Source organism: Xenopus tropicalis, chromosome 2, assembly GCF_000004195.4.
Source record: "Xenopus tropicalis strain Nigerian chromosome 2, UCB_Xtro_10.0, whole genome shotgun sequence".
NCBI lineage: Eukaryota > Metazoa > Chordata > Amphibia > Anura > Pipidae > Xenopus > Xenopus tropicalis.
In genome coordinates this window covers 159,303,802-159,329,542 of record NC_030678.2, presented here as the reverse complement: position 1 = coordinate 159,329,542, position 25,741 = coordinate 159,303,802, and the positions used below count along the sequence as shown (strand labels likewise).

The following is a 25,741-nucleotide window of genomic DNA, read 5'->3' as shown; positions in this document are numbered from 1 at the left end:
GTCTGACTGTTGAAACAATGTAGCAGAAGTCAGTTTGATTTGGAGGCCCCCATACACATAGGATACGTGGCAAGGCTATAGCTTCAGATGTTTGCACTGCAGAGATAGGGAGCCTTGGGACCATCCAATAAATAAAGATGCTACTGTGAATAAAATGCTTTTAACAAGCTGAAACATTGTCCAACCTTGAGGCAGACTAAAAGCAACGCTATAGCCCAGGGCCAAATGCTTCCATTTAGATTGTGTGTAGCAGCATATTCCTAATTCCTCACGCTGCCTGCAAGCCCAAGTCCATTGCTGCTAATTAGAAGCCCCCGGGGTAGCAGCGCACAGTACTTTGGAGTTTGGATCCAGAAGGGGCATTTTTGATGACTGCATGAAAAAAAGAGTTTGGGCCAATGAGAAGGTGAGTTTGTGCGTCTCTCCCGAACCGTGTAGCCCAGGTACATAAAGGGACGGGGAGAGTAGCTGGCTTGTCTCTGGAGAGGGCATCTTTGGCCGAAACGATGACTGAGAAGCAAGTGAAAGTGAGCAGCACTGCAGTGCGCTATGGCGCATCCTATGGAGGCAACAGGATCTTCTCTGCCGGCAGAAGTGCTAGGGCTGGTGGATTTGGGGCAGGATTCGGCGCAGGATTTAGTGGGGGATTCGGGGGAATTGGACTCTCCAGAGCGGTTGGACTTGGGGCAGGGGCAGGAGGCGCAGGGTTTGGCTTCAGAGGAGGCTTTGGAGGAGGAGGTATTGGGCTGAGAGCTGGAGCCGGCTTTGGGCTTGGAGCAGGGGCAGGTTTTGGTGGGGGGGCAGGTTTTGGTGGGGGGGCAGGTTTTGGTGGGGCAGGTCTGGGTTTAGGTGGGGGGATTGGGGGTGCCGGCGGTAGATTAGGGGGCGCTTTTGGTGTCTTGAAAGGCCGCCTGGGAGGTAGAGGCTTTAAAGTAGGAAGCTATGGAGTCAGCCCTGCCTTTCTTTTCGGTGCTAAAGCTGGTCCTGGGGGTCTCGGTAGTGGCCCTGGGCCAAGCATCCCTGACATCCCCTCCATTGACCCATCATTGCCTTCTGTGGACACCGTGCAAGTCACTCGCTTAAAGGAAAAGGAAGAACTCCAGAACCTCAACAACAAGTTTGCAGCTTTCATTGATAAGGTAGGTGGGCACAGCTGGGCATCCAGTCCCAAAGGGGGCATTATAGGGCTTTCATTCAATGATACAGGTTGGAGATAGGTTCCCAATGGGTGGCAGTTTGTCTCCTGTCTGATTTAATTCACTTGTACCAGGACACATAGGGAAGGTAACCTCCTTATATAAATACAGGTTACAGCGTTCTATAAGTATTCAGTAACAGATTGACATGGGTTATTTTAAGTATTAAGGTTAATGTATATCCATATCTGTGTTTATTCATCTGACCAAAACCGTATTTAAACATATGCCCCAATTTACTCAGCAAAATATAATGTAATGATAAATCATTCTGTAAATCCCCAAGTAGGTAGAAAAATGACCCTCAAAACTTGTTATTGGGTTTAAATGTGATTCATTAAAATAGGCACAATTGCCTCCCAGTTTCATCCAACAGCTGCAGATAATCCATGTTAAGTTGTTTTTACATTACATGTGCCCATGGGCAGAATCTAATACTTTATAGGAGTCTAAATATTGACTTGGGCAGAATATAATACTAAAGACTAAATATTGCCCCTAAACAACTTTAGAGTGTATCCCCTAAGTATGGGTTCAATACATTTAAATCTAATTGCAGAATGTTGCATTTGCACTGTGGGGTTTAACCCATTGGTGGGCATCATCTTTTGGGTGATTTATACTATCTTTGCCTGGGTAGGGTTCTGTTTTACACTGATCTCTGATATAAAATACATTTCAGTTTATACAGTATATAAAATGCATCTCACCCATTAATGAAGATGAAGTAAAGCTATGCATGCTATGGTTGCCATTATACTCCAAGCTAAATGATGCCAGGGAGTTTTATTTAGAGAAGTCTCTGGCTCCCTGTACGTTTCATTAGTATCATTATTATTGTATAAATCCCTTGGTGTACTGTAACCCATGCCTATAGCTTACTGTCAGTGCTATGAAGAAAATTGTGACTGGGGGAACAGGTTAAAGTGCTGGCCAATCTTTTCCAAGGGGGGCTAGTATCCATTACACCACACCTGCGGGTTAGAGTGTCAAATCCTAGATACAAAACCTGAATACTGAAAGGGAATCTGCAAACTAATTGAAATATTCAGACAGTGGACAAAATGGACTCATCTGTGAGCATAACATTGCAACCAATCATTGCACAGATCTTTTCTAGCAAGTTCAGTTGCATTTAATACTATGGATCCTGCTGATCTGGAATCTTGCAGAAGTGCAGGAATCCAGTCAAATCCTTAACCAAACACTGTAATTAGTGTAACCCTCATATGGAGTGGTTTCTAAAGGGTTGGCTGGGGGCAGTCCTTTAGGGAGTCACATGAAGACCCTCCGTGGATGGGCCTAGACCAAACTATAACTTAGTTTTTGGCAGCCTTGAGCCTTTCTTATTTTCAGCAGATCATCTGCACTTTACTGCACAGCTGTCACAATAAATTTGGGTGCATATAGTAAGCTTACTGGAGCTGTGCATTCTTTTCTTCCAAGGTCCGCAGTTTGGAGCAACAAAACGCCATCCTTAGAGCTCAGATTTCTGTGTATAACAGGAGCGATCCAAGCGCACCAGCTTCCCCCTCCATCGTTGCCACCACTGCTGTTGCTGGTTACAAAGCCCAGATTGAGACCCTGTCGCAAACAAAAGCAGCGATACTGGCAGAAGTCGATCACTACAAACAGATCATCGAGGAAGTGCAAGTGAAGTAAGTGTCGGTTATGTGTGTGACACAGGCCTGTCCGGCCTACAGCACACTGTCCAGTTTCCCTAGGGTGAGAAAAATCTAACCTATCGTGGAAACTTTGCAGATTTGATGAAGACAGCGGAGCAACAAAGGACTTGGAGACTGAATGGACTACTCTGAAAGAGGTCAGTGCATCTGTTTATTAAACCAATGCAATAAAGCCGACCCCTACCCAGCAGCACTGTATAGATCAGGGACCACCAAACTTTTTTTACCTGTAGTACTTTGATAAAAAATACATAAAAAAATTGGGGAGCAACACAAGCATAAAAAATGTACCCAGGGGTACCAAATAAGGGCTGTGATTAGTTATTTGGTAGACTCTGTATGAACTGGCTTAGAGTAAACTACAGCTCCCAGCATTCCCTGACAGCCCCAGGCTGGGAGATCATATGTGGGATTTTCCACTGTGGTTTATAATGCCTGATATCTCTAGAGAGTTATTATTGTTATTTTAAAACACTGATTTGACACTCAAGCTAAGGCTGGAGAGTCCTATTTATTCTAAATACATATATGAAATAAAGACTCTTTTACACCCTGTCTTACCTCTACTAGAGAGCCCTGACCTAAAGCTTCAGCAAGGTTCACTATTAATGCATAGTTTGACAATTACATGCAGTTTGATATATATAAATGCAATACTGTTTCTATATACCAGTATATATGGATATTATAGTCAGCACAGGGGAGATCCATGGCCACATAAAGCTGCTCAAGGCCACAGAACACAGATGTAACTTCTTATACAAGTATCAGATCCGTTATCTGGAATATATTATCCAGAAAGCTCTGAATTACAGGAAGCTCTGAAGTACCTTGTACTTGTTCCCAACTAAGATATAATTACCCCTTATTGGGGGCAGAACAGTCCTATTGGGTTTATTTAATGGTTAAATGATTCCCTTTTCTCTGTAATAATAAAACAGTACCTGTACTTGATCCCAACTAAGATATAATTACCCCTTATTGGGGCAGAACAGCCCTATTGGGTTTATTTAATGGTTAAATGATTCCCTTTTCTCTGTAATAATAAAACAGTACCTGTACTTGATCCCAACTAAGATATAATTACCCCTTATTGGGGGCAGAACAGCCCTATTGGGTTTATTTCATGGTTAAATGATTCCCTTTTCTCTGTAATAATAAAACAGTACCTGTACTTGATCCCAACTAAGATATAATTACCCCTTATTGGGGGCAGAACAGCCCTATTGGGTTTATTTCATGGTTAAAGGAGAAGGCGAGAGAAGAGAGAGGATCGCTCATTCAAAGCTACCCGGGCTGGTGCGGGGTATACCTCCCCCAGTGATGTAGCCTTTTCCTCAATCAGCAGATTAAAATTTCTAATAAAACAGAATATGTTTTATCCAACTGGATTGCAGTATGCTCTGTCGAAACCAATCCTAACCTCCAGGACGGTTGGACAGTATGGTCGAAATCTTCCAACTCTAGAAATATTTAGCCAGGGCAGGAGCGCATTCATTCTCGTACTGCACAGAATGTACTCAGCCATGTTGCACACATGACATCACAAAACAATGATTAGAGCTAATGACATCACTAAGCACCATTTTTTTTAACACGGCTTTTTACTATATCCCCAGAATAAATACTTAACCAACAAATAGTTTATATCATGTTTCATGACCTATTAACGAATCTTGGCAAACTGGAATATATATCAGTAAATATTGCCCTTTTACATCCTTTCCCTTGAGCCGCCATTTAGTGATGGTCTGTGTGCGCCCTCAGAGATCAGCTGACAGGAAATAATGCAGCTCTGACTGTAACAGGAAGTAGTATGGGAGTAAAAGGCAGAACTCTGCCCATTAATTGGCTGATGTGCCCTAGCATGTATGTGTGCCCTTGGCTTGTTTGTGTGTGCACTGTGAATCCTATGATCCCAGGGGGCGGCCCTTAATTCTTAAAATGGCAGTTTTGTATTTAGGATTACACAATAGCACATACTAATAAAAAAGTACATTTTTATGAAAATGGATTATTTAGATGAAGCAGGGTTTTACATATGAGCTGGTTTATGCAATGTATTTTTACAAAGACCTACATTGTTAGGGGGTATAGTTTCCCTTTAAAAAATGTTCTTCAATAAAATGCAGTTCCTGACCATGACAGAGCTTGATATTCCCCCACCAATTCTTTTTCAGGACGTGGACCACTTGTACTTGACAATCTTCGACTTGCAGACAAAACTAGCGGGAGTTGAGGATCAGATAACCCTTTCCAAGCAGCTGTACGACTCAGTAAGTAAAGGCTCTAAGGTCAAACAGCAACAAAGGAGCAACTGACTCCATCTGCTGTATGTGACTTACATGCACATGATCGAGGGCACTCTCAGTATTCTGTGTATAACTGTATTCCTTATTTGGTTTTTCTTTCTAATTTAAAGGGGTAGTTCATACTTTTAGTATCTTATCGAAAGACAGGCCAATTCTAAGCAACTTTTAAATTAGTCTTCATTATTTGTTTTTCATAGTGAATTATTTGCCTTCTTTTTTAACTCCTTGCACCTTTCAAATGGGGGTCACTGACCCCTGAGTCAAAAAAACTATTGCTCTGTGAGGCTACAGTTTAATTTTTATTGTTACTTTATATTACCTATTTTTCTATTCCGGTCCTCTCCTATTCATATATCAGTCTTTCATTCAAACCACTCCTTGGTTGCTAAGGAAACGTGGATCCTAGCAACCAAATAGCTGCTAAAACCCCAAGCTACAGAGCTGCCAAAAAAAATACTCTCTACATAATACTAAATCATACATAATACTAGGTGGACAACCCCTTTAATGACAAAATAAATATACCTTATAATAAGAAGAATTTAAGAACTGAACCTGCCTTACAGAGGCATCCAGAATATAAATCAGTGTGTTTTTTGCAGTAACATAAACACATATGTTTAAATGTCACTGTTGCTTTTGTTTTCTCAGTTTCCTGTCAGTGATATCAGCCATAGTACAGAATTAGTGGGCTGGGCTAGAAATTCCACTCTGCCCCTGTTTGGATACAGTTTGGCATTTTCTGGGTTTAATTCCCTAGTAGTTTTACTACATTGAATGTTTTACCGGGTTCCAAGATCTTTAATGAAGTATATGCTGCACTGAGTTAACCCCCAGCCCTTTCTGACTAATTTTAATTGGATGCTTCATAGAATTAATGACTCAGATACAAAAAGACCTCTCTACTTGTGGTCAGCACAAATGATGGGGCCTTGGTTAGCACTACTGTGTCCATAAGAATCCTTTTCTGCCCCACTAGATCACTATTAGTGTATATACTCGAGTATAAGCCTAGTTTTTCAGCACCCAAAATGTGCTGAAAAAGTCACCCTCGGCTTATACTAGAGTTGGGTGCCATGGGTCCCTCCAGACTAGCACCTTCTGTCCTTTGTGTGCAAATTAGGCCACCTGTAACCAGACCCTCCAGTGCCTATTGTTTTTGTTGAACCTCTTCTCCGCTTACAGAGCTAGTTTACTGTTTTTCTTTGAAATATATATTTAAAAACATATACCCCACTGATGCCCCTAATTTTATTGGTATTTATTTTGATTATTGGAACTTAGCAGTAGCTGCTGCATTACCCACCCTAGGCTTATACTCGAGTCAATACGTTTTTCCAGTTTTCTTAGGTAAAATTAGGTACCTCAGCTTATATTCGGATCGGCTTATACTCGAGTATATACGGTATACTGTGAATCATTTTGATGCCTTGGGGCACAGCAGCACTCTCAGTGACATGTGCATTGGGCTCCTCTTTCCTTGGCCCTAACCAATGGCTTTTCTCATTAACAGAAAGTCAGGGAAGTGCAGACTATCGTCACCAGTGGCACCAAGGCCGCCATCTCCATCTCTTTCGACAACTATGCACAAGCCGCAGATCTCACATCGGCCATCTCAGACATGAAATTCCAGTATGAAGCCCTGGTGGCAAAGACAAAGCAGGAAGCTTTTGCAGCGGCCGAGAGCAAGGTCAGTATGCACAACTCATGGTTCAGCCTGGGCCTGGGGAATGCTAAGCAGTGTTTAGTGGTTTTTAGAGATTCTAGTCAACTGGAGTTGTCGCTCGGAGTACCAGTTGTTTCAGAAACATCTATGCAGGGTCGGACTGGGAAAAAACCCGGTGGGCCCCGGCCCTGGTTGGCCCCGGCTCCTCAGACCCAATCCCAGCAGGTCACTATATCGAGCCACAGATCTCCTTCCTGCCTTCCCAGACGCGCTGACCATATGTTTAATTTAGGTGCGCTTGGGGGTCGGATGGGTGGGGGGGTTGAAAGGCTGCAGCGAGGGCCATTGGGGGGTGCAGGGGCCGCCAAGGCAGAAGCCCCAGTCGGCCCTGCACCCCCCAGTCCAACCCTGCATCTATGGCAGCAAATACTGTAAGTGTTCTTCTTAAGTGTCTTTCTAACTGGCCTTTAGTCCATGATGTAACTAGGAAAGAAAGACATACTGACCCCCTTAGTTGGCATTAAAGGAAAACTATACTTCCAGAATGAATACATAACCAACAGTTTATAGCCTAACATTTTTGCACACCCTTTCCCTTGAGCCGCCATTTAGTGATGGGCTGGGTGCTCCCTCAGAGATCACATGACCAGAAATAATGCAGCTCTGACTGTAACAGGAAGTAGGGTGGGGGCAAAAGACAAAACTTTGCCCATTAATTGGCTGATGTGACATAACGTGTATGTGCCTTCATATAATCCCAGGGGGCGGCCCATATTACTTAAAACGACAGTATAGGGTGCTATCCATTGCGCTTAGTGACCTTCAGTCTGGCTGCCCTGACGCTACTCATCTTCTCACTAAAAAGTATCTCTTAACAATGAGAATAAATACAGTTGGCACTCAGTGCTATTCTAGTCCATCTACGCCAAAGGAAAATCATAGCGCGCATAAATGTAGGCGGTACTTAGATCACAGTATTCATAATAAATACAAAAAAGTGAGGTGTTCTTCCCCTTTCGCGTATATATATCCAAGCAAAGACAACACTCATTTTATGCACCAGTCTAACCAGCATAGGTTTTTTCATGATGTTTACTTTTAAAATCAGTCGTGTTGACACCGTGTAAATTATACATTTACTCTCACATTAAACAGAGCTACACGCAATTACTTTCCCTTCGTGTGTTTATCATGCATGATTTCCACTGTGCCCTTTATGGCTTAATTAACACGCTCAGGGCCTGCTCTACAAGCCAGTGACTGATGGATACAGTGCCGGGATAGGTTCTTAGCATAGATCATTTTAAATTTTACATCCAGGAAGTCAGACTTACAAACTCCCAGTAGCTCCTGGGAATCATGGGTTGCCCATTCCTTACTTAGCTTGTTGTGAAACTGAGGTCTCAGGCTTTCCCTCTTGCTTGGATTCCCTTCTCTCCTCTGTTTAGTAGTTGTTTTCTATTGAAACTGAAATTTTTCTTTGATTCCAAAAGATCGTTCTGGCATCGGGTTCTACGCAGTCATCAGTCCAAGCCCTGACATCGTTCAAGGACGAGTACAGGATGGCAAAACTCCAAGTGGAATCAGTACAGCGTGAAATAGAACGTGTGAAAACCCTGGTGAGATCATTTATAGTTTATTTACTTGTATTGTGTCGTTCCCAAAAGATTTGCCGCACGCATTGAAGTCAATGGATGTGTTCTTGCAGCGGTTTTTTTTATGCAAAATGTGTTGGGCGTTTTTTTCACTGTGTTTCTTCTCTGCACAAAATACATTGAACTCATATTCACTTTTTTTCAGTTTTTTCTCACTGCAAATGCATAAAGGGCACTGGGTGTTTATAGCACAGCATTTTTTTCATGTGGCTTTTTTCTGCAGCAAACATTTTCGCCACGGTTTCACAAATTTGCCTATGGCAAAACATGGAATTTTACTTGGGAAAAAAATTCAATCACTAGTGGCAGTTCCAGTGGGCCCCAGGTTCCCAGTCCGACACTGACTGGCAAACCAGTGGCTAAAGGTACAATAAAAAGGGCTACAACGGGGCGATAAAAGACACATACTGTAACTGTAGAGGGGAATGTGTGCCATATAGAGAATCCTATTTACATTTAATGGAAGTGGCATGGGCACTAAATACATCCAAAGTCACATCTGAAAGGTAGCCAAAAATCTTCTTTTCTGTGTGGTCTTTTCCGTCCTGTTTTGCCCTTAAATACTACTCCAATCTAGTTATTCTGCTGTTTTTTTCTGCCCCTACCTTCTAGTCAATGATTTATGCATATTTGTGAGTGTATAACCTGATAGCGAGACACACGGATTTACTTCACTCCCTTCAGATTGGTCATGTAACAATGCCTGAAGGGTGGGCTTATTCCTTAACCATCCATGAATATGAAAGCCTTGCATTGACATCACTGTAAATCATGACAGATGCCCAAAGTGTTTATTCATTCCAGGATTTGAATTCATGGTCAGGTTTATTTGCTCCATACAATTAGATCATGATAAATGGCCTACAACAAACATCCCAGAAGGTAATGCAGCTTTAAACACCTCCGATTTATGTATTGATTTTGTTAAGCTGCTGTACCGTGCAAATGAGATGACCATAAATCACCCAATCTTGTCTCATATTTAAGTGCCCGGCTTTTCCATGTGTTGCAGAATGTACAGCTGGAAGCTCAGATCTCAGAAGCAGAGGCCAGCACGGGCAGTGAATCAGATACATATCAGGAGCAAGCCGCGGCTCTCAAGTCTCAGCTCGATGACATAAGAAAGGTAAGGAGCACTCAGCACTGGTGGCACAAGGGGAAGGAGAATCATATTAAACACCTTCTCTAGGAATAAGTGTCTGATTGTCCTTGTACCATGACTTAAAAGGGGCCTGTCACCCTAAGAAATAATTCCAAATTCTTTTCTATCATGTTTGTTAAGCAAAATGAAATGTACTTACACTATATTAATTATATAAATCATGTGTCCTTCAGTCTTGGAATTCACAATCATAGCAAGCAGGCAGGCACCATTTTGTGGACACTCTTAGTAGGCAAGCTTTGTATCACCCCAAAATCTTGTTTATGTGCCAGAATGGGGGACTTGATGTCCATACCCATACACTGGCTACACAATTAGATGGTTAACAGGGAGGGGAAATGTGAGGTGTGCAATTATATCTAGAAGGTGCTGAATGGAAAGTGAAAGTAATTGACTGCCCTGCCTCTATGCCGGAGACAAAGAATTGTCAGTCATGTCAAAAAAAATTGTCCCATGCGTAAAAAAATTATGTGCACCAAGAAATGTTGCACGTGTAATTTTTTTTATGGATGCGACAATTTTTATTTTGCTGCTTTGCTGATTTTTCTCCGTTTTGCGAATCTTTTCAAAGATTCGAGAAGTGAAACAGGACAGGGTCGCTCATCACTTCAGACCAGGCGGAATTTAAGAGTTTTCTCAGTGCCCCACATCAATATGTGCAGTATTCTAAAGAATTGGGTGTTATCTAAAGAATTGGCAGGACAGGTCACTCTCTTGCTGAACACCAGGAATAATGCCAAATGTGGCTGAATTAGGTTAAAGCATGAGTTCACTTCTGTCAGTTTTGACTCATCAGCCACAATTGCACCAGACTCAACTCCCCCAGCAAATGCAACAGTGCTAGAATTCTGGGAAAAATACTGCATTACATGGGACAAAAACATGGCAATTGTTCTCAAATTTGCACTTTGCATAAGTGATGACCCCTTATGTCTGTAACTGAACTGCATTGTATATTTCTTTATTGTAGCAAATTGCTCATTATGGTCAAGAATACCAGGACCTGTTGGCAGTGAAGATGGGATTAGATGTTGAAATTACAGCCTACAAGAAACTTATGGATAGTGAAGAGCTAAGGTAAAAAATAACATATAAAAAACATTGTTAGTATCACCAGACATATCAATTAGACCTTAGGTCACCCTTACAAATATGGTTGATGTGCCCAGCTCCACACTCCCTGGGACTTTGTAATGAGCTCAGCCAGGATAGCCATTGCTTTTGTGAAAGCCAATAAAAGTGTCAGATTGCAATTCAATTTGCTATACCAATTTTCAAGTGAAACATTACGGGCTCGGCATATAAAAATTAAATGTAACAAAGTCATTTCAGGTAGCAGAATCTTAATGTCCGGAGAACCTGCTGTGCTAGGGACACTAAGAAATATATATGGCTGCGAGAGTATTTCATGAGCGCTGCTGCAAATGACCTTAAGTCACCATTAGTGTCTTGAGTTTTGCTCAGATTTATTGTAACTTTCTTCTTCCCTTCATCTGTTCCTTCTTAGCTAACGGAGAAGCTTTATTAGACCTGAATTCAAGGCTTTACCCAAAATTTGCAGAGTAGTCTGTATTCCAGATATACACAGAAATGACTGAGCAGATCTTATAAAACAGACTAAACATGGAAGGAGTATTAATTTAGGATCCCATCATGATGATTATGGATGTTGTAAATGCAATATAAGCTTTGGAATTACAGCCTGAGCACTTCAGTATAGTATTATATACCCAAATTCAATTTTATGACTAGTGTAGAAGTGTACAGCTTAGAGCAGTGGTTCCCATACTGTGGCCATGCCCCATTGTGTAGGCTTCGATCAGTGGCAGTGGGGGATCAGCCTGAAGGCCAGTCAGGGTGAGAATTAGGGAGAATGTCTAATGTACTCCTAGAAACATCAAAAAGCCCAGCTTGAAGGTCATTTAGGGTTAGATATGTGGTGAATATGTATTTGCTGCCCTAAATGTTCTTTGAACTGTGGCCAAATGGCCGATGGGACAGTATATGTACCCATTGCGTCAGCTTTGGCCAGATGTTAGGCCTTAAGTGGGGCTTGAACTTAAAAACCAATGGATTAGGGGCATCAGAGATGGGCCAAGGGCACTGGTGGATATAACAGAAGTCACAGTCCACTTAGTGATCACCCTTGGTTGCTGTATGCATAAAGGTCCAAGTTCAAAAGGCTTTGGATGCAAATGTATTGTACGGATTGGCAGGAAAATAGGGATCTTTAAAGGCATTCTTTCAGCAGAACAATGGGAAGGTAGCAAGATAGCATCTACATGACCCCTTTGTTGCTAAAGTGCTCCCATGCCCCGCCTAGTGGTAGATATCAAATAGCACCTAATAGTAAAAATCCAAGTTTGGCTTGGGACTCCAGTTACATGGGAGTAGGTTACCTGAAAGCAGTTCTAATGTGTAGCGCTGGCTCCTTCTGAAAGTTCAGACTCAGGCACAATGCACTGAGATGGCGCCTACACACCGATATTACAGCTAAAAATACATTTGTTGGTTCAAGAATAACATTTTAAGACTTATAAAACTTATAAAACATTTAAAACTTGAGCACCTGGGCCCAACTATACTACGGGTGAGATTTGATGTAAACTCTTTCTTCTTATGAGCATATGTACCCCTTTTTTCTTGTTTTATTTAAAACTTATCCTTGAAATAGAAAAAAGAACTCCAAATTTGGGATCAAGTACAGGTACTGGTTTATTATTACAGAGAAAAGGGAATCATTTAACCATGAAATAAACCCAATAGGGCTGTTCTGCCCCCAATAAGGGGTAATTATATCTTAGTTGGGATCAAGTACAGGTACTGTTTTATTATTACAGAGAAAAGGGAATCATTTAACCATTAAATAAACCCAATAGGGCTGTTCTGCCCCAATAAGGGGTAATTATATCTTAGTTGGGATCAAGTACAGGTACTGTTTTATTATTACAGAGAAAAGGGAATCATTTAACCATTAAATAAACCCAATAGGGCTGTTCTGCCCCCAATAAGGGGTAATTATATCTTAGTTGGGATCAAGTACAGGTACTGGTTTATTATTACAGAGAAAAGGTTTCGGAACTAAATTCCATCTCTAGTTACACTGTCCATGAAGATAAAGTACACTGAAAGGATAACATTAGAGGCATAAACTACCCACTAAATGAATGTTAATTATATAGACATAATAATGAGAATAATTAGTGTGGGTTTAGATAATGTTTGCACTATATCTTGCTTGCCAAAGAATAGGTCACTTTAACAGCTTACATAGATACTATCTGTGCAATTTCAAGCTTGTCCCAGTAGGAAATGGAGGTGTAACTGCTTGCAGAATGTAGTCCAATGGTTTGCCCCCCTTTCTGTATGGGCACTGAATGAATTTGGCAGCACTGCATACAGAATTGGGCTGGATATGGGCATTCCCTGGCACAGTTCTAGCGTATCCATTATTTGCTGTGTGCAAGGCAGGAGATTTTGGCCATGCTTGGCACTAGGGTGCCCTATACTTACCACCTGCTTAACCCTAGGTAAGTGCTAGGTGCAATTGTTATATGAATGGGGCTTTAAAAACCACAATTGTGTGAAGAAGAACCTGCTTCTAGCCCTTCCTAAATGATCCCTAATATCTTTATCATCTCTGGGTCTGAACTGGCAGAACATAAGAGTCCATTATCCAGCAAATGAATAGGATGTGCAGCTCAGAATAGCTATTACTGTTGTATGGATTTCTTTTATTCACTTCCATTTTCGGATAGGGAAAAAAATGACTAGCAGATTGTTATTTAATGGCGCGCCCTGACAGCCTATCGGTTGCTATTGTATGGCTATGTAGTCTGGGAAATGTTTCTGAGCTCATTATTTGTTATCAGGGCTTTATTGTGCAAGGTATATCATGGCTTGTTAAGATTATGCCTAAACACTGAATGGATCATTTTATGCTGAGTGTCCATTCAGCAAATTTGTGCATCATAATTGGGCGATTCTAGTGAAAAGCTGTCTGATTTGCACTTTTTATAGGTCATAACTGACAGCGTTTTTTTCAGATGAATGTAAAGTAGAATTACTTGAAAAGAGAATAAGGTAGATTGTTAAAATCAGACCAGTCAGTGCTCATCTGGTCCCCCGGTATCTCTTCCACCCCCAGGCTGTCACAGGGTCTGCTTCTTCTATACGTATGCCACTTCTAGGGGCAACCTTCCATTGCCACCCAAGGCCTTTACGGTGCCTGGCACCTCCAAAGACTTTGGTAAATAAGCAACCCAAATATTTCTCTATCAGTTATAACTCTAAACCTTTCCTATTCTAAACATATTTGTTTCCTGAATTATTATTCAACAGTAAACAATGACACTCAGTTATGGGGTTGGGAAGTCAAGAGTCAGTAATATTGTGGGGCAGGGGTTGGGTAGACCAGGAGCAGGGGTTAGGAACATCAGGGATTCCACTGGCATACTCTTGTGAGGGTTGAACTGGCTCTGCTGAACTGGACAGACCAAGAACGGTTCAGTCTGGCCTATTCAAAACTGGCAAACCTAATACATTCTCATTTGTTCACTGGCTAAGAATGTCGGCACCTCATGCTGCTGCAGATCTCACTGCCAATACCAAAGAATCTCATTTAGGTTCTTCTTTTTTGATCTATACCAAGTCCATTAAGGACAGGGTTAAAAAAAAGTAGTTTTCTGACTTTCCCCTTGTAATGCCTTTCTTCAGCTAAATCACCTACTCCCAGTAAATTTAGGATCATTTTTACGGCAAAAGGGGGAGTTGGGGACCTTATTAAAAGTATATAGATACTTTGTATTCATACTGAATTACAACTTGATTCATGGTTTCTGCCTTTAGGCCAGGAGAGATAGCTGTAAAATCATTTCCATATGCTATTGCTTTCTCAGGGTTTGAGCCAAGCAGGCTCAGTTCTAGGGCAGCTTGATAAGCGACTTCCTTAGGTCCCTGGTGAGATTCTCATTGCAGCGCATATTTGTCATGAGCAGAGCTTGGAGGAGAGTGCGGTACCATCAAGATAAGTGCAACACAACTGGTTGCCTTATGGAATAATGAGCTGACAGTTCCGTTCCAAAATCCATGTATTTATGAGACACGGAAATTGCCATCACGTTATCTGCTGCCATCCGATTTCAATAATTTATAAGTGCAATTTAGATTGGGGAAAAATGAGAGTTTAGCAAGAAAATCTGCAAATGGATTGGTGCCAGGGCAGTGTTTAGTAGAGGCTGGGCCAAGGGCAAAACAGACTTTATTCTTTATTAATACACTATGAAGTAGAAATGTCCAGCCTGTGGCCATTTAGCTCCCAGCACCTCTGACAGCCAGTTGATGGGAGTTAGGAAAGGTACTTTAATAACTGAAATGCTGTAGGCTGGGCAACGCTTATATACATTTATTATCGCCCCTATCTTGCCTTACTCCTGCTATCTTTCTTTATTTTACTTGCCTCCATTCTTTCCCATGAGTCAGTGCAAGGACTAGGTCACTGTGCCCCAAAGGCAAGGCTACCTAACCCCTGAATACTATGCACAACAAATGACAAAATATGTTATATGTCTTAAATAACTGTAAAGATAAAAAAGGAACATATTCTGAATATATAAAAGAAATGATAGGGGAAAGTGCACCATATACCCTACCACTAACAATTCACTGGTTTCATCTACCTTCCACATTGAATTCAGCCTTTTTCTTTTTGCCATTCTCTCTTCATCCCATGCATTAAATCTGTCATTTCCCTTGTGTCCTTCACTTTTCATCCACCGATCCAGTATGCCTGGCATAACTTTCCATTTTATTTCCCATGTTTTCATGCACGGTCTACAATTTTCCCCTTTGATCTTGCCCCTTTACCCCACCTAAGCCTTTAGCTTTCATCTGTTTTTTTATCTGTTATCAGATATCAGATAAGGGCATATGGCAGCCCTTACTCCACTTGTTAAATGAGGAACATTTATCTTTTTCCAGTGGGTATAATTCAGTGTCTGCCCTACTTACTGGGATTGGGCAAATCTATGTCTGTGCGTAAAAGTGGGAATTTTAGAACTGAAACTCTCATCATGTTGAGCTGAAATTTTATTAGTCTAGGCAAGGGATCCCCAACATTTCATTCTCATGAGCCACAGTCAAATGTAAAAAGACTTGGAGAGCAACACAAGCACCATAAAAGTTCATGGAGGTGCCAAATAAGGGCTGTGATTGGCTATTAGGGGCCTCTATGCACCCTATCAGCTTACAGGGGCTTGATTTGGTAGGAAATCTTGTTTTTATTCAACCAAAACTTGCCCCCAAGTCAGGAATTCAAAAATAACTCCCTGGTTTGGGGGCACTGAGAGCAACATCCAAGGGGTTGGGGAGCAACATGTTGCACACAAGCCAATGGTTGGGGATCACTAGTCTAGGCTGGGGGGAGGCTATGAGGGACTGCCCTTGTGGCAGTCAGAGGGCGCCAATGCTCAAGGCCCCTTAAAATAACCACACTGTAGAGCTCTTCTAGGTGATTAAAATGAAGGGTCTGCCACCTCTGCAGGATGCTTCTGCCAAAAGTTATCCCAGGGGAAACATGTGCAAGTGGGCCTCCTATCCTCGTGGGGCCTGGGGAAATGCCCCTTTTACCCATTTATTAAGATGGCCTTGTCAACAATGCTTAACTTGCCTGACTACTCCTAGTCCGACAAATGCTGTGTGACCATGGGATAGTTTCCCCTATTTGTATCCCCTAAACACAACCTTGACTGTCAAAGACTTACTTAAAGGAACAGTAACATCAAAAAATTTAAAGTGTTTTAAAGTAATTAAAATATAATGTGCTGTTGCCCTGCAAAAAACTGGTGTTTTTGCTACAGAAAAGCTACTATATAAATAAGCTGCTGTGTAGCCACGGGGGCAGCCATTCAAGCTGGAAAAAGGAGGAAAGGCACAGGTTACATAGCAGATAACTAGTAAATAAGCCCCATATAATGGGGGTTTATCTGTTATCTGCTAAGTAACCTGTGCCTTTTCTCCTTTGAATGGCTGCCCCCATGGCTACACAGCAGCTTACTTATATAAACTATAGTAGTCTTTATGAGGCAAACACACCAGTTGTAGCAATGCAGGGCAACAGTACATTATATTGTAATTACTTTTATACACTTTCATTTTTTGGTGTTACTGTTCCTTTAAGTTGATATTCAGAACTGTAGTCAATAGAGGACCAAGGCAGTCAGAAGATGTCAGAATCCAAAGGCAGGCAGCATGTCAGGGCAGGCAGCATAAATCACAGTAAAGGAACAATGAAGGGTGAGTTAACTTTTAGTATGATGTAGAGAGTGATAGGTAGGTAAGTACAGGGCCGGATTTCCAAATTGGCCGCCCCAAGGCCGCCCCCGGTCGCACGCCCCCACCCCCCCAGTGCGCATGTGCGATACAGGGGGAGAGGGGTTTGCGTGCGCATGCGTGAACGGGGGGCGGGGCGCCTTGCGCGCGCATGCGCAGTGGGCCAAACTTGGATACGGAAGTCCCCCCATTGCTCCGTATGTGTACAAAACTTTTTAGATTTTGGTGCGGCGGGGCGGCATGCCGCCCCCAGGTTTCTGCCGCCCTAGGCCCGGGCCTTTGTGGCCTCTCCACAAATCCGGGCCTGGGTAAGTAACAATAAAGCTGTAGCCTCACAGAGCAAGTTTTTTGGCTACGTGGTCAGTGCCCCCCCCATTTAAAAGCTGCAAAGAAGAAGAAGGCAAATAATTCAAAAGCTATGAAAAACAAATAATGAAGACTAATCGGAAAGTTGCTTAGAAGTGGCCTTTGTATTACATACTAAAGTGCTACCCCCAAACTATAAGAACACAGCAAGAAAAAGTAGGGTTCAAGTAGTGGCCTCAGTCTGAGCCGTTAGTGCCAATAATCTGAAAAAGGCAATGATAGAAAATCCCCTGCGACAAAACTTTCTGCCAAGAAGGGATCACAGAAAGTCTACTTTCAGCAACAGGATTACAAAAAAAAAAGGCTACAAGAGCCTCAGTAAATACAAGCAATTTTTATTTTCCATTCTTATTTTCCAGCAAATGTATCGGCGTCACACCATAGCAGGCATACTTCATAGGAGAAATTGTTTGTAAAGTGTCTCCAGCGGCCCCAGATAGAAATCAGGGCAGAAAGTAATGTTCTTTCCAGCTGGCTGAAAAATAGCACAATCACCATCACATATTCCGTTCTATCTCGTTATGGAATCTCACATAGGGTGTCACAGTGTTTGCTTTCATGGAGCGGCAACCTCTTTCTCAGCTTTCCATTCCATTAGAGAAGCACGCAATGTGAGTCTCACCGCCTCGTGTTTCCATACAGCCAAACACAAGGAGCAATACATGTTTTTATTACTATATTTGCTTTTTGTGTTTGTTTATTGAAACTTTGAGAGATTAGAGTATAATAATATACCTACAGCAGAGCTCCTTTCTCATCTGTAACGGCAATACTGGTTGGCTAGGCCGATATTGCCTTGTCTGAGCCACTGATCTGTGTATAGTTTTCATAATACCACTTATCTCCTTCCAGAGCTCTCCTACAGTGTTAATATTCACTTGCAATAAGGGTAATGGCAGATAAGTGCATAGCTTGTTGGCTGCTGAGCATTCCTTATACAGTAGGCATATAGTCGTTTATAGAAAGGACCAAAAACCCAGATAAAGGTCAACAAAACCCCATCATCTGATGCTCGTGTAATATAGAAATGGAAAATTCTTTCCTAATAAATACTCCTCTTGCAGAAAATACATGAACTAATAACTAGCAAATGGTAGGAGCCAGCACTGACCAGAACACATTATCAGTGTACTGTCCAAAGGCAGCTTTTCTGTATGAGATTACTCCCTCCTTATTGTTGGATAAAGAGATTTTAGAAGTCAGTTTCTCTCTGTAAAGGCAGAGATCAATATGCTGGTCTCTCAGTAATGGCATATTAAGTTGGTTTATTATATAGGTATGAAACCTATGGATTGATTATATCTCAGTTAGGATCAAGTACAGGTACTGTTTTATTATTACAGAGAAAAGGGAATCATTTAACCATGAAATAAACCCAATAGGGCTGTTCTGCCCCAATAAGGGGTAATTATATCTTAGTTGGGATCAAGTACAGGTACTGTTTTATTATTACAGAGAAAAGGGAATCATTTAAACATGAAATAAACCCAATAGGGCTGTTCTGCCCCAATAAGGGGTAATTATATCTTAGTTGGGATCAAGTACAGGTACTGTTTTATTATTACAGAGAAAAGGGAATCATTTAACCATTAAATAAACCCAATAGGGCTGTTCTGCCCCCAATAAGGGGTAATTATATCTTAGTTGGGATCAAGTACAGGTACTGTTTTATTATTACAGAGAAAAGGGAATCATTTAACCATTAAATAAACCCAATAGGATTGTTCTGCCCCAATAAGGGGTAATTATATCTTAGTTGGGATCAAGTACAGGTACTGTTTTATTATTACAGAGAAAAGGGAATCATTTAACCATTAAATAAACCCAATAGGGCTGTTCTGCCCCCAATAAGGGGTAATTATATCTTAGTTGGGATCAAGTACAGGTACTGTTTTATTATTACAGAGAAAAGGGAATCATTTAACCATTAAATAAACCCAATAGGACTGTTCTGCCCCCAATAAGGGGTAATTATATCTTAGTTGGGATCAAGTACAGGTACTGTTTTATTATTACAGAGAAAAGGGAATCATTTAACCATTAAATAAACCCAATAGGATTGTTCTGCCCCCAATAAGGGGTAATTCTATCTTAGTTGGGATCAAGTACAGGTACTGTTTTATTATTACAGAGAAAAGGGAATCATTTAACCATTAAATAAACCCAATAGGATTGTTCTGCCCCCAATAAGGGGTAATTCTATCTTAGTTGGGATCAAGTACAGGTACTGTTTTATTATTACAGAGAAAAGGGAATCATTTAACCATTAAATAAACCCAATAGGACTGTTCTGCCCCCAATAAGGGGTAATTATATCTTAGTTGGGATCAAGTACAGGTACTGTTTTATTATTACAGAGAAAAGGGAATCATTTAACCATTAAATAAACCCAATAGGATTGTTCTGCCCCCAATAAGGGGTAATTCTATCTTAGTTGGGATCAAGTACAGGTACTGTTTTATTATTACAGAGAAAAGGGAATCATTTAACCATTAAATAAACCCAATAGGGCTGTTCTGCCCCCAATAAGGGGTAATTATATCTTAGTTGGGATCAAGTACAGGTAATGTTTTATTATTACAGAGAAAAGGGAATCATTTAAACATTAAATAAACCCAATAGGATTGTTCTGCCCCCAATAAGGGGTAATTATATCTTAGTTGGGATCAAGTACAGGTACTGTTTTGAAAATTCTAATTGATTTACCTTTGTACTGTAGTCTTTTGTAACATGGCCTTTCCATAATTTGGTGCTTTCTGGATAATGGTTTTCCAGATAATGAGTCCCATACCTGTACTGTTTTATTATGACAGAGAAAAAGGAAATCATTTTTAAAAATTTGAATTATTGAATTAAAATAGAGTAGAGAGAAGGCCTTTATTCTGAGCTTTTTTTTATCCCATTTCTGTACATTAAAGCAATGATTATTCTTTCAAATGTATCCGTATAAATGGTGCTTAGTGATATTATCAGTTATAAATGGTGTTTAGTGATGTAATAAGTCACATGGCTCACTGAAAATTGTACAGCTTAAGAAACAATGAACCAACATATTGTATGATGGAACCATTTGTGCATTCATAGGGTAACTGATATCCCATTGGGTTAGATTATTATAATGGGCACATCATTCCTGTATATTATACAGCAGCCTTGTGCCTTTTTTTGGCCACAGAACAATAAATATTTGTATTAATTACAATAGGGAATAAATTCTCTTTTATATTATGGGAGCCAAGGAAAGGATATTTAGCTCCCAGAGGGCCAATACAGCATACAAATGTAGTTATTTACAGTTAAGAGCCAATTTAACATCATAATATATTGATAAGGCCTTTGTTATTTATTAAAAAGCCCATTAATTAACTCTGAAACATTAATTAGATATTCTACTTATCACCATATACCTAAGTTGCTCTTTAATGAGTGCCATTATGAATGGAACAAGTTTTTAAAGGATTGTGTAGCTATACCTAGTGCCAGTGAGTAATCCCTCTCAGGGCTACAGCTATGTGTATTGTGTTTGTACTCGCAAAGTCTTCATTTATACTCAGATCTGAGCATTAGTGGCCTCTACCAACCAGGGGAATAACTAAAGTGTTGATGCAATATTTTAGTTCCAACAATTTCTTAACAAATTCTTTTTATGAAAAAAATCTTTTTACTTTTACCTGTTAATTATCTGATTTCCTTTTCTACCTCTTTCCAAATTGATATTAAATTGAGTAGCTAGGATGAATAATCCCTTCCCAGATATTACTATCCCCCAGAGGCTATCTCTCCCTACTATACCTGCTATCCCCCAGCCCCAGCCCCTTCCCAGAGGCTATTATCCCCCCACTGTTACTATAGGCACCATCTCTCCCTACTATACCTGCTATCCCACAGCCACAGTCCCTTCCCAGAGGCTATTATCCCCCCACTGCTACTATAGGCACCATCTCTCCCTACTATACCTGCTATCCCACAGCCACAGTCCCTTCCCAGAGGCTATTATCCCCCCACTGCTACTATAGGCCCCATCTCTCCCTACTATACCTGCTATCCCACAGCCACAGTCCCTTCCCAGAGGCTATTATCCCCCCACTGCTACTATAGGCACCATCTCTCCCTACTATACCTGCTATCCCCCAGCCCCAGCCCCTTCCCAGAGGCTATTATCCCCCCACTGTTACTATAGGCACCATCTCTCCCTACTATACCTGCTATCCCCCAGCCCCAGTCCCTTCCCAGAGGCTATTATCCCCCCACTGCTACTATAGGCACCATCTCTCCCTACTATACCTGCTATCCCCCAGCCCCAGTCCCTTCCCAGAGGCTATTATCCCCCCACTGCTACTATAGGCACCATCTCTCCCTACTATACCTGCTATCCCACAGCCACAGTCCCTTCCCAGAGGCTATTATCCCCCCACTGCTACTATAGGCACCATCTCTCCCTACTATACCTGCTATCCCACAGCACCAGTCCCTTCCCAGAGGCTATTATCCCCCCACTGCTACTATAGGCACCATCTCTCCCTACTATACCTGCTATCCCACAGCCCCAGCCCCTTCCCAGAGGCTATTATCCCCCCACTGCTACTATAGGCACCATCTCTCCCTACTATACCTGCTATCCCCCAGCCCCTTCCCAGAGGCTATTATCCCACTGCTACTATAGGCACCATCTCTCCCTACTATACCTGCTATCCCACAGCCCCAGTCCCTTCCCAGAGGCTATTATCCCCCCACTGCTACTATAGGCACCATCTCTCCCTACTATACCTGCTATCCCACAGCCCCAGTCCCTTCCCAGAGGCTATTATCCCCCCCACTGCTACTATAGGTACCATCTCTCCCTACTATACCTGCTATCCCACAGCCCCAGTCCCTTCCCAGAGGCTATTATCCCCCCACTGCTACTATAGGCACCATCTCTCCCTACTATACCTGCTATCCCACAGCCCAGTCCCTTCCCAGAGGCTATTATCCCCACTGCTACTATAGGCACCATCTCTCCCTACTATACCTGCTATCCCACAGCCCCAGTCCCTTCCCAGAGGCTATTATCCCCCCACTGCTACTATAGGCACCATCTCTCCCTACTATACCTGCTATCCCACAGCCCCAGTCCCTTCCCAGAGGCTATTATCCCCCCACTGCTACTATAGGCACCATCTCTCCCTACTATACCTGCTATCCCACAGCCCCAGTCCCTTCCCAGAGGCTATTATCCCCCCACTGCTACTATAGGCACCATCTCTCTCCCTACTATACCTGCTATCTCCCAGCCCCAGTCCCTTCCCAGAGGCTATTATCCCCCCACTGCTATTATAGGCACCATCTCTCCCTACTATACCTGCTATCCCACAGCCCCAGTCCCTTCCCAGAGGCTATTATCCCCACTGCTACTATAGGCACCATCTCTCCCTACTATACCTGCTATCCCACAGCCCCAGTCCCTTCCCAGAGGCAATTATCCCCCCACTGCTACTATAGGCACCATCTCTCCCTACTATACCTGCTATCCCACAGCCACAGTCCCTTCCCAGAGGCTATTATCCCCCCACTGCTACTATAGGCACCATCTCTCCCTACTATACCTGCTATCCCACAGCCCCAGTCCCTTCCCAGAGGCTATTATCCCCCCACTGCTACTATAGGCACCATCTCTCCCTACTATACCTGCTATCCCACAGCCACAGTCCCTTCCCAAAGGCTATTATCCCACTGCTACTATAGGCACCATCTCTCCCTACTACACCTGCTATCCCACAGCCCCAGTCCCTTCCCAGAGGCTATTATCCCCCCACTGCTACTATAGGCACCATCTCTCCCTACTATACCTGCTATCCCACAGCCACAGTCCCTTCCCAGAGGCTATTATCCCCCCACTGCTACTATAGGCACCATCTCTCTCCCTACTATACCTGCTATCCCACAGCCCCAGTCCCTTCCCAGAGGCTATTATCCCACTGCTACTATAGGCACCATCTCTCCCTACTATACCTGCTATTCCACAGCCCCAGTCCCTTCCCAGAGGCTATTATCCCACTGCTACTATAGGCACCATCTCTCCCTACTATACCTGCTATCTCACAGCCCCAGTCCCTTCCCAGAGGCTATTATCCCCCCACTGCTACTATAGGCACCATCTCTCCCTACTATACCTGCTATCCCACAGCGACAGTCCCTTCCCAGAGGCTATTATCCCCCCACTGCTACTATAGGCACCATCTCTCCCTACTATACCTGCTATCCCACAGCCCCAGTCCCTTCCCAGAGGCTATTATCCCCCCCACTGCTACTATAGGCACCATCTCTCCCTACTATACCTGCTATCCCACAGCCACAGTCCCTTCCCAGAGGCTATTATCCCCCCACTGCTACTATAGGCACCATCTCTCCCTACTATACCTGCTATCCCACAGCCCCAGTCCCTTCCCAGAGGCTATTATCCCCCCACTGCTACTATAGGCACCATCTCTCTCCCTACTATACCTGCTATCTCCCAGCCCCAGTCCCTTCCCAGAGGCTATTATCCCCCCACTGCTATTATAGGCACCATCTCTCCCTACTATACCTGCTATCCCACAGCCCCAGTCCCTTCCCAGAGGCTATTATCCCCACTGCTACTATAGGCACCATCTCTCCCTACTATACCTGCTATCCCACAGCCCCAGTCCCTTCCCAGAGGCAATTATCCCCCCACTGCTACTATAGGCACCATCTCTCCCTACTATACCTGCTATCCCACAGCCACAGTCCCTTCCCAGAGGCTATTATCCCCCCACTGCTACTATAGGCACCATCTCTCCCTACTATACCTGCTATCCCACAGCCCCAGTCCCTTCCCAGAGGCTATTATCCCCCCACTGCTACTATAGGCACCATCTCTCCCTACTATACCTGCTATCCCACAGCCACAGTCCCTTCCCAAAGGCTATTATCCCACTGCTACTATAGGCACCATCTCTCCCTACTACACCTGCTATCCCACAGCCCCAGTCCCTTCCCAGAGGCTATTATCCCCCACTGCTACTATAGGCACCATCTCTCCCTACTATACCTGCTATCCCACAGCCACAGTCCCTTCCCAGAGGCTATTATCCCCCCACTGCTACTATAGGCACCATCTCTCTCCCTACTATACCTGCTATCCCACAGCCCCAGTCCCTTCCCAGAGGCTATTATCCCACTGCTACTATAGGCACCATCTCTCCCTACTATACCTGCTATTCCACAGCCCCAGTCCCTTCCCAGAGGCTATTATCCCACTGCTACTATAGGCACCATCTCTCCCTACTATACCTGCTATCTCACAGCCCCAGTCCCTTCCCAGAGGCTATTATCCCCCCACTGCTACTATAGGCACCATCTCTCCCTACTATACCTGCTATCCCACAGCGACAGTCCCTTCCCAGAGGCTATTATCCCCCCACTGCTACTATAGGCACCATCTCTCCCTACTATACCTGCTATCCCACAGCCCCAGTCCCTTCCCAGAGGCTATTATCCCCCCACTGCTACTATAGGCACCATCTCTCCCTACTATACCTGCTATCCCACAGCCACAGTCCCTTCCCAGAGGCTATTATCCCCCCACTGCTACTATAGGCACCATCTCTCCCTACTATACCTGCTATCCCACAGCCCCAGTCCCTTCCCAGAGGCTATTATCTCCCCACTGCTACTATAGGCACCATCTCTCCCTACTATACCTGCTATCCCACAGCCACAGTCCCTTCCCAAAGGCTATTATCCCACTGCTACTATAGGCACCATCTCTCCCTACTATACCTGCTATCCCACAGCCCCAGTCCCTTCCCAGAGGCTATTATCCCCCCACTGCTACTATAGGCACCATCTCTCCCTACTATACCTGCTATCCCACAGCCACAGTCCCTTCCCAAAGGCTATTATCCCACTGCTACTATAGGCACCATCTCTCCCTACTATACCTGCTATCCCACAGCCCCAGTCCCTTCCCAGAGGCTATTATCCCCCCACTGCTACTATAGGCACCATCTCTCCCTACTATACCTGCTATCCCACAGCCACAGTCCCTTCCCAGAGGCTATTATCCCCCCACTGCTACTATAGGCACCATCTCTCCCTACTATACCTGCTATCCCACAGCCCCAGTCCCTTCCCAGAGGCTATTATCCCCCCACTGCTACTATAGGCACCATCTCTCTCCCTACTATACCTGCTATCCCACAGCCCCAGTCCCTTCCCAGAGGCTATTATCCCACTGCTACTATAGGCACCATCTCTCCCTACTATACCTGCTATTCCACAGCCCCAGTCCCTTCCCAGAGGCTATTATCCCACTGCTACTATAGGCACCATCTCTCCCTACTATACCTGCTATCTCACAGCCCCAGT

The 25,741-nt window shown here is 43.2% G+C and overlaps 1 protein-coding gene across 1 annotated transcript in view; it reads left to right on the top strand.

The window, feature by feature from the left end:
- The first annotated feature begins 412 nt into the window (after positions 1 to 412).
- Positions 413 to 25,741, top strand: part of ouro1 (ouroboros 1) — a 32,982-nt gene continuing 7,653 nt past the window's right edge. Inside the window, exons 1-8 of the mRNA XM_031897310.1 lie at positions 413 to 1,139; positions 2,643 to 2,854; positions 2,958 to 3,018; positions 5,062 to 5,157; positions 6,707 to 6,883; positions 8,353 to 8,478; positions 9,527 to 9,640; positions 10,647 to 10,753. Coding sequence (XP_031753170.1) covers positions 507 to 1,139; positions 2,643 to 2,854; positions 2,958 to 3,018; positions 5,062 to 5,157; positions 6,707 to 6,883; positions 8,353 to 8,478; positions 9,527 to 9,640; positions 10,647 to 10,753 — 1,526 coding nt within the window. The 5' untranslated portion in view covers positions 413 to 506. The remainder of the gene's footprint in view (positions 1,140 to 2,642; positions 2,855 to 2,957; positions 3,019 to 5,061; positions 5,158 to 6,706; positions 6,884 to 8,352; positions 8,479 to 9,526; positions 9,641 to 10,646; positions 10,754 to 25,741) is intronic.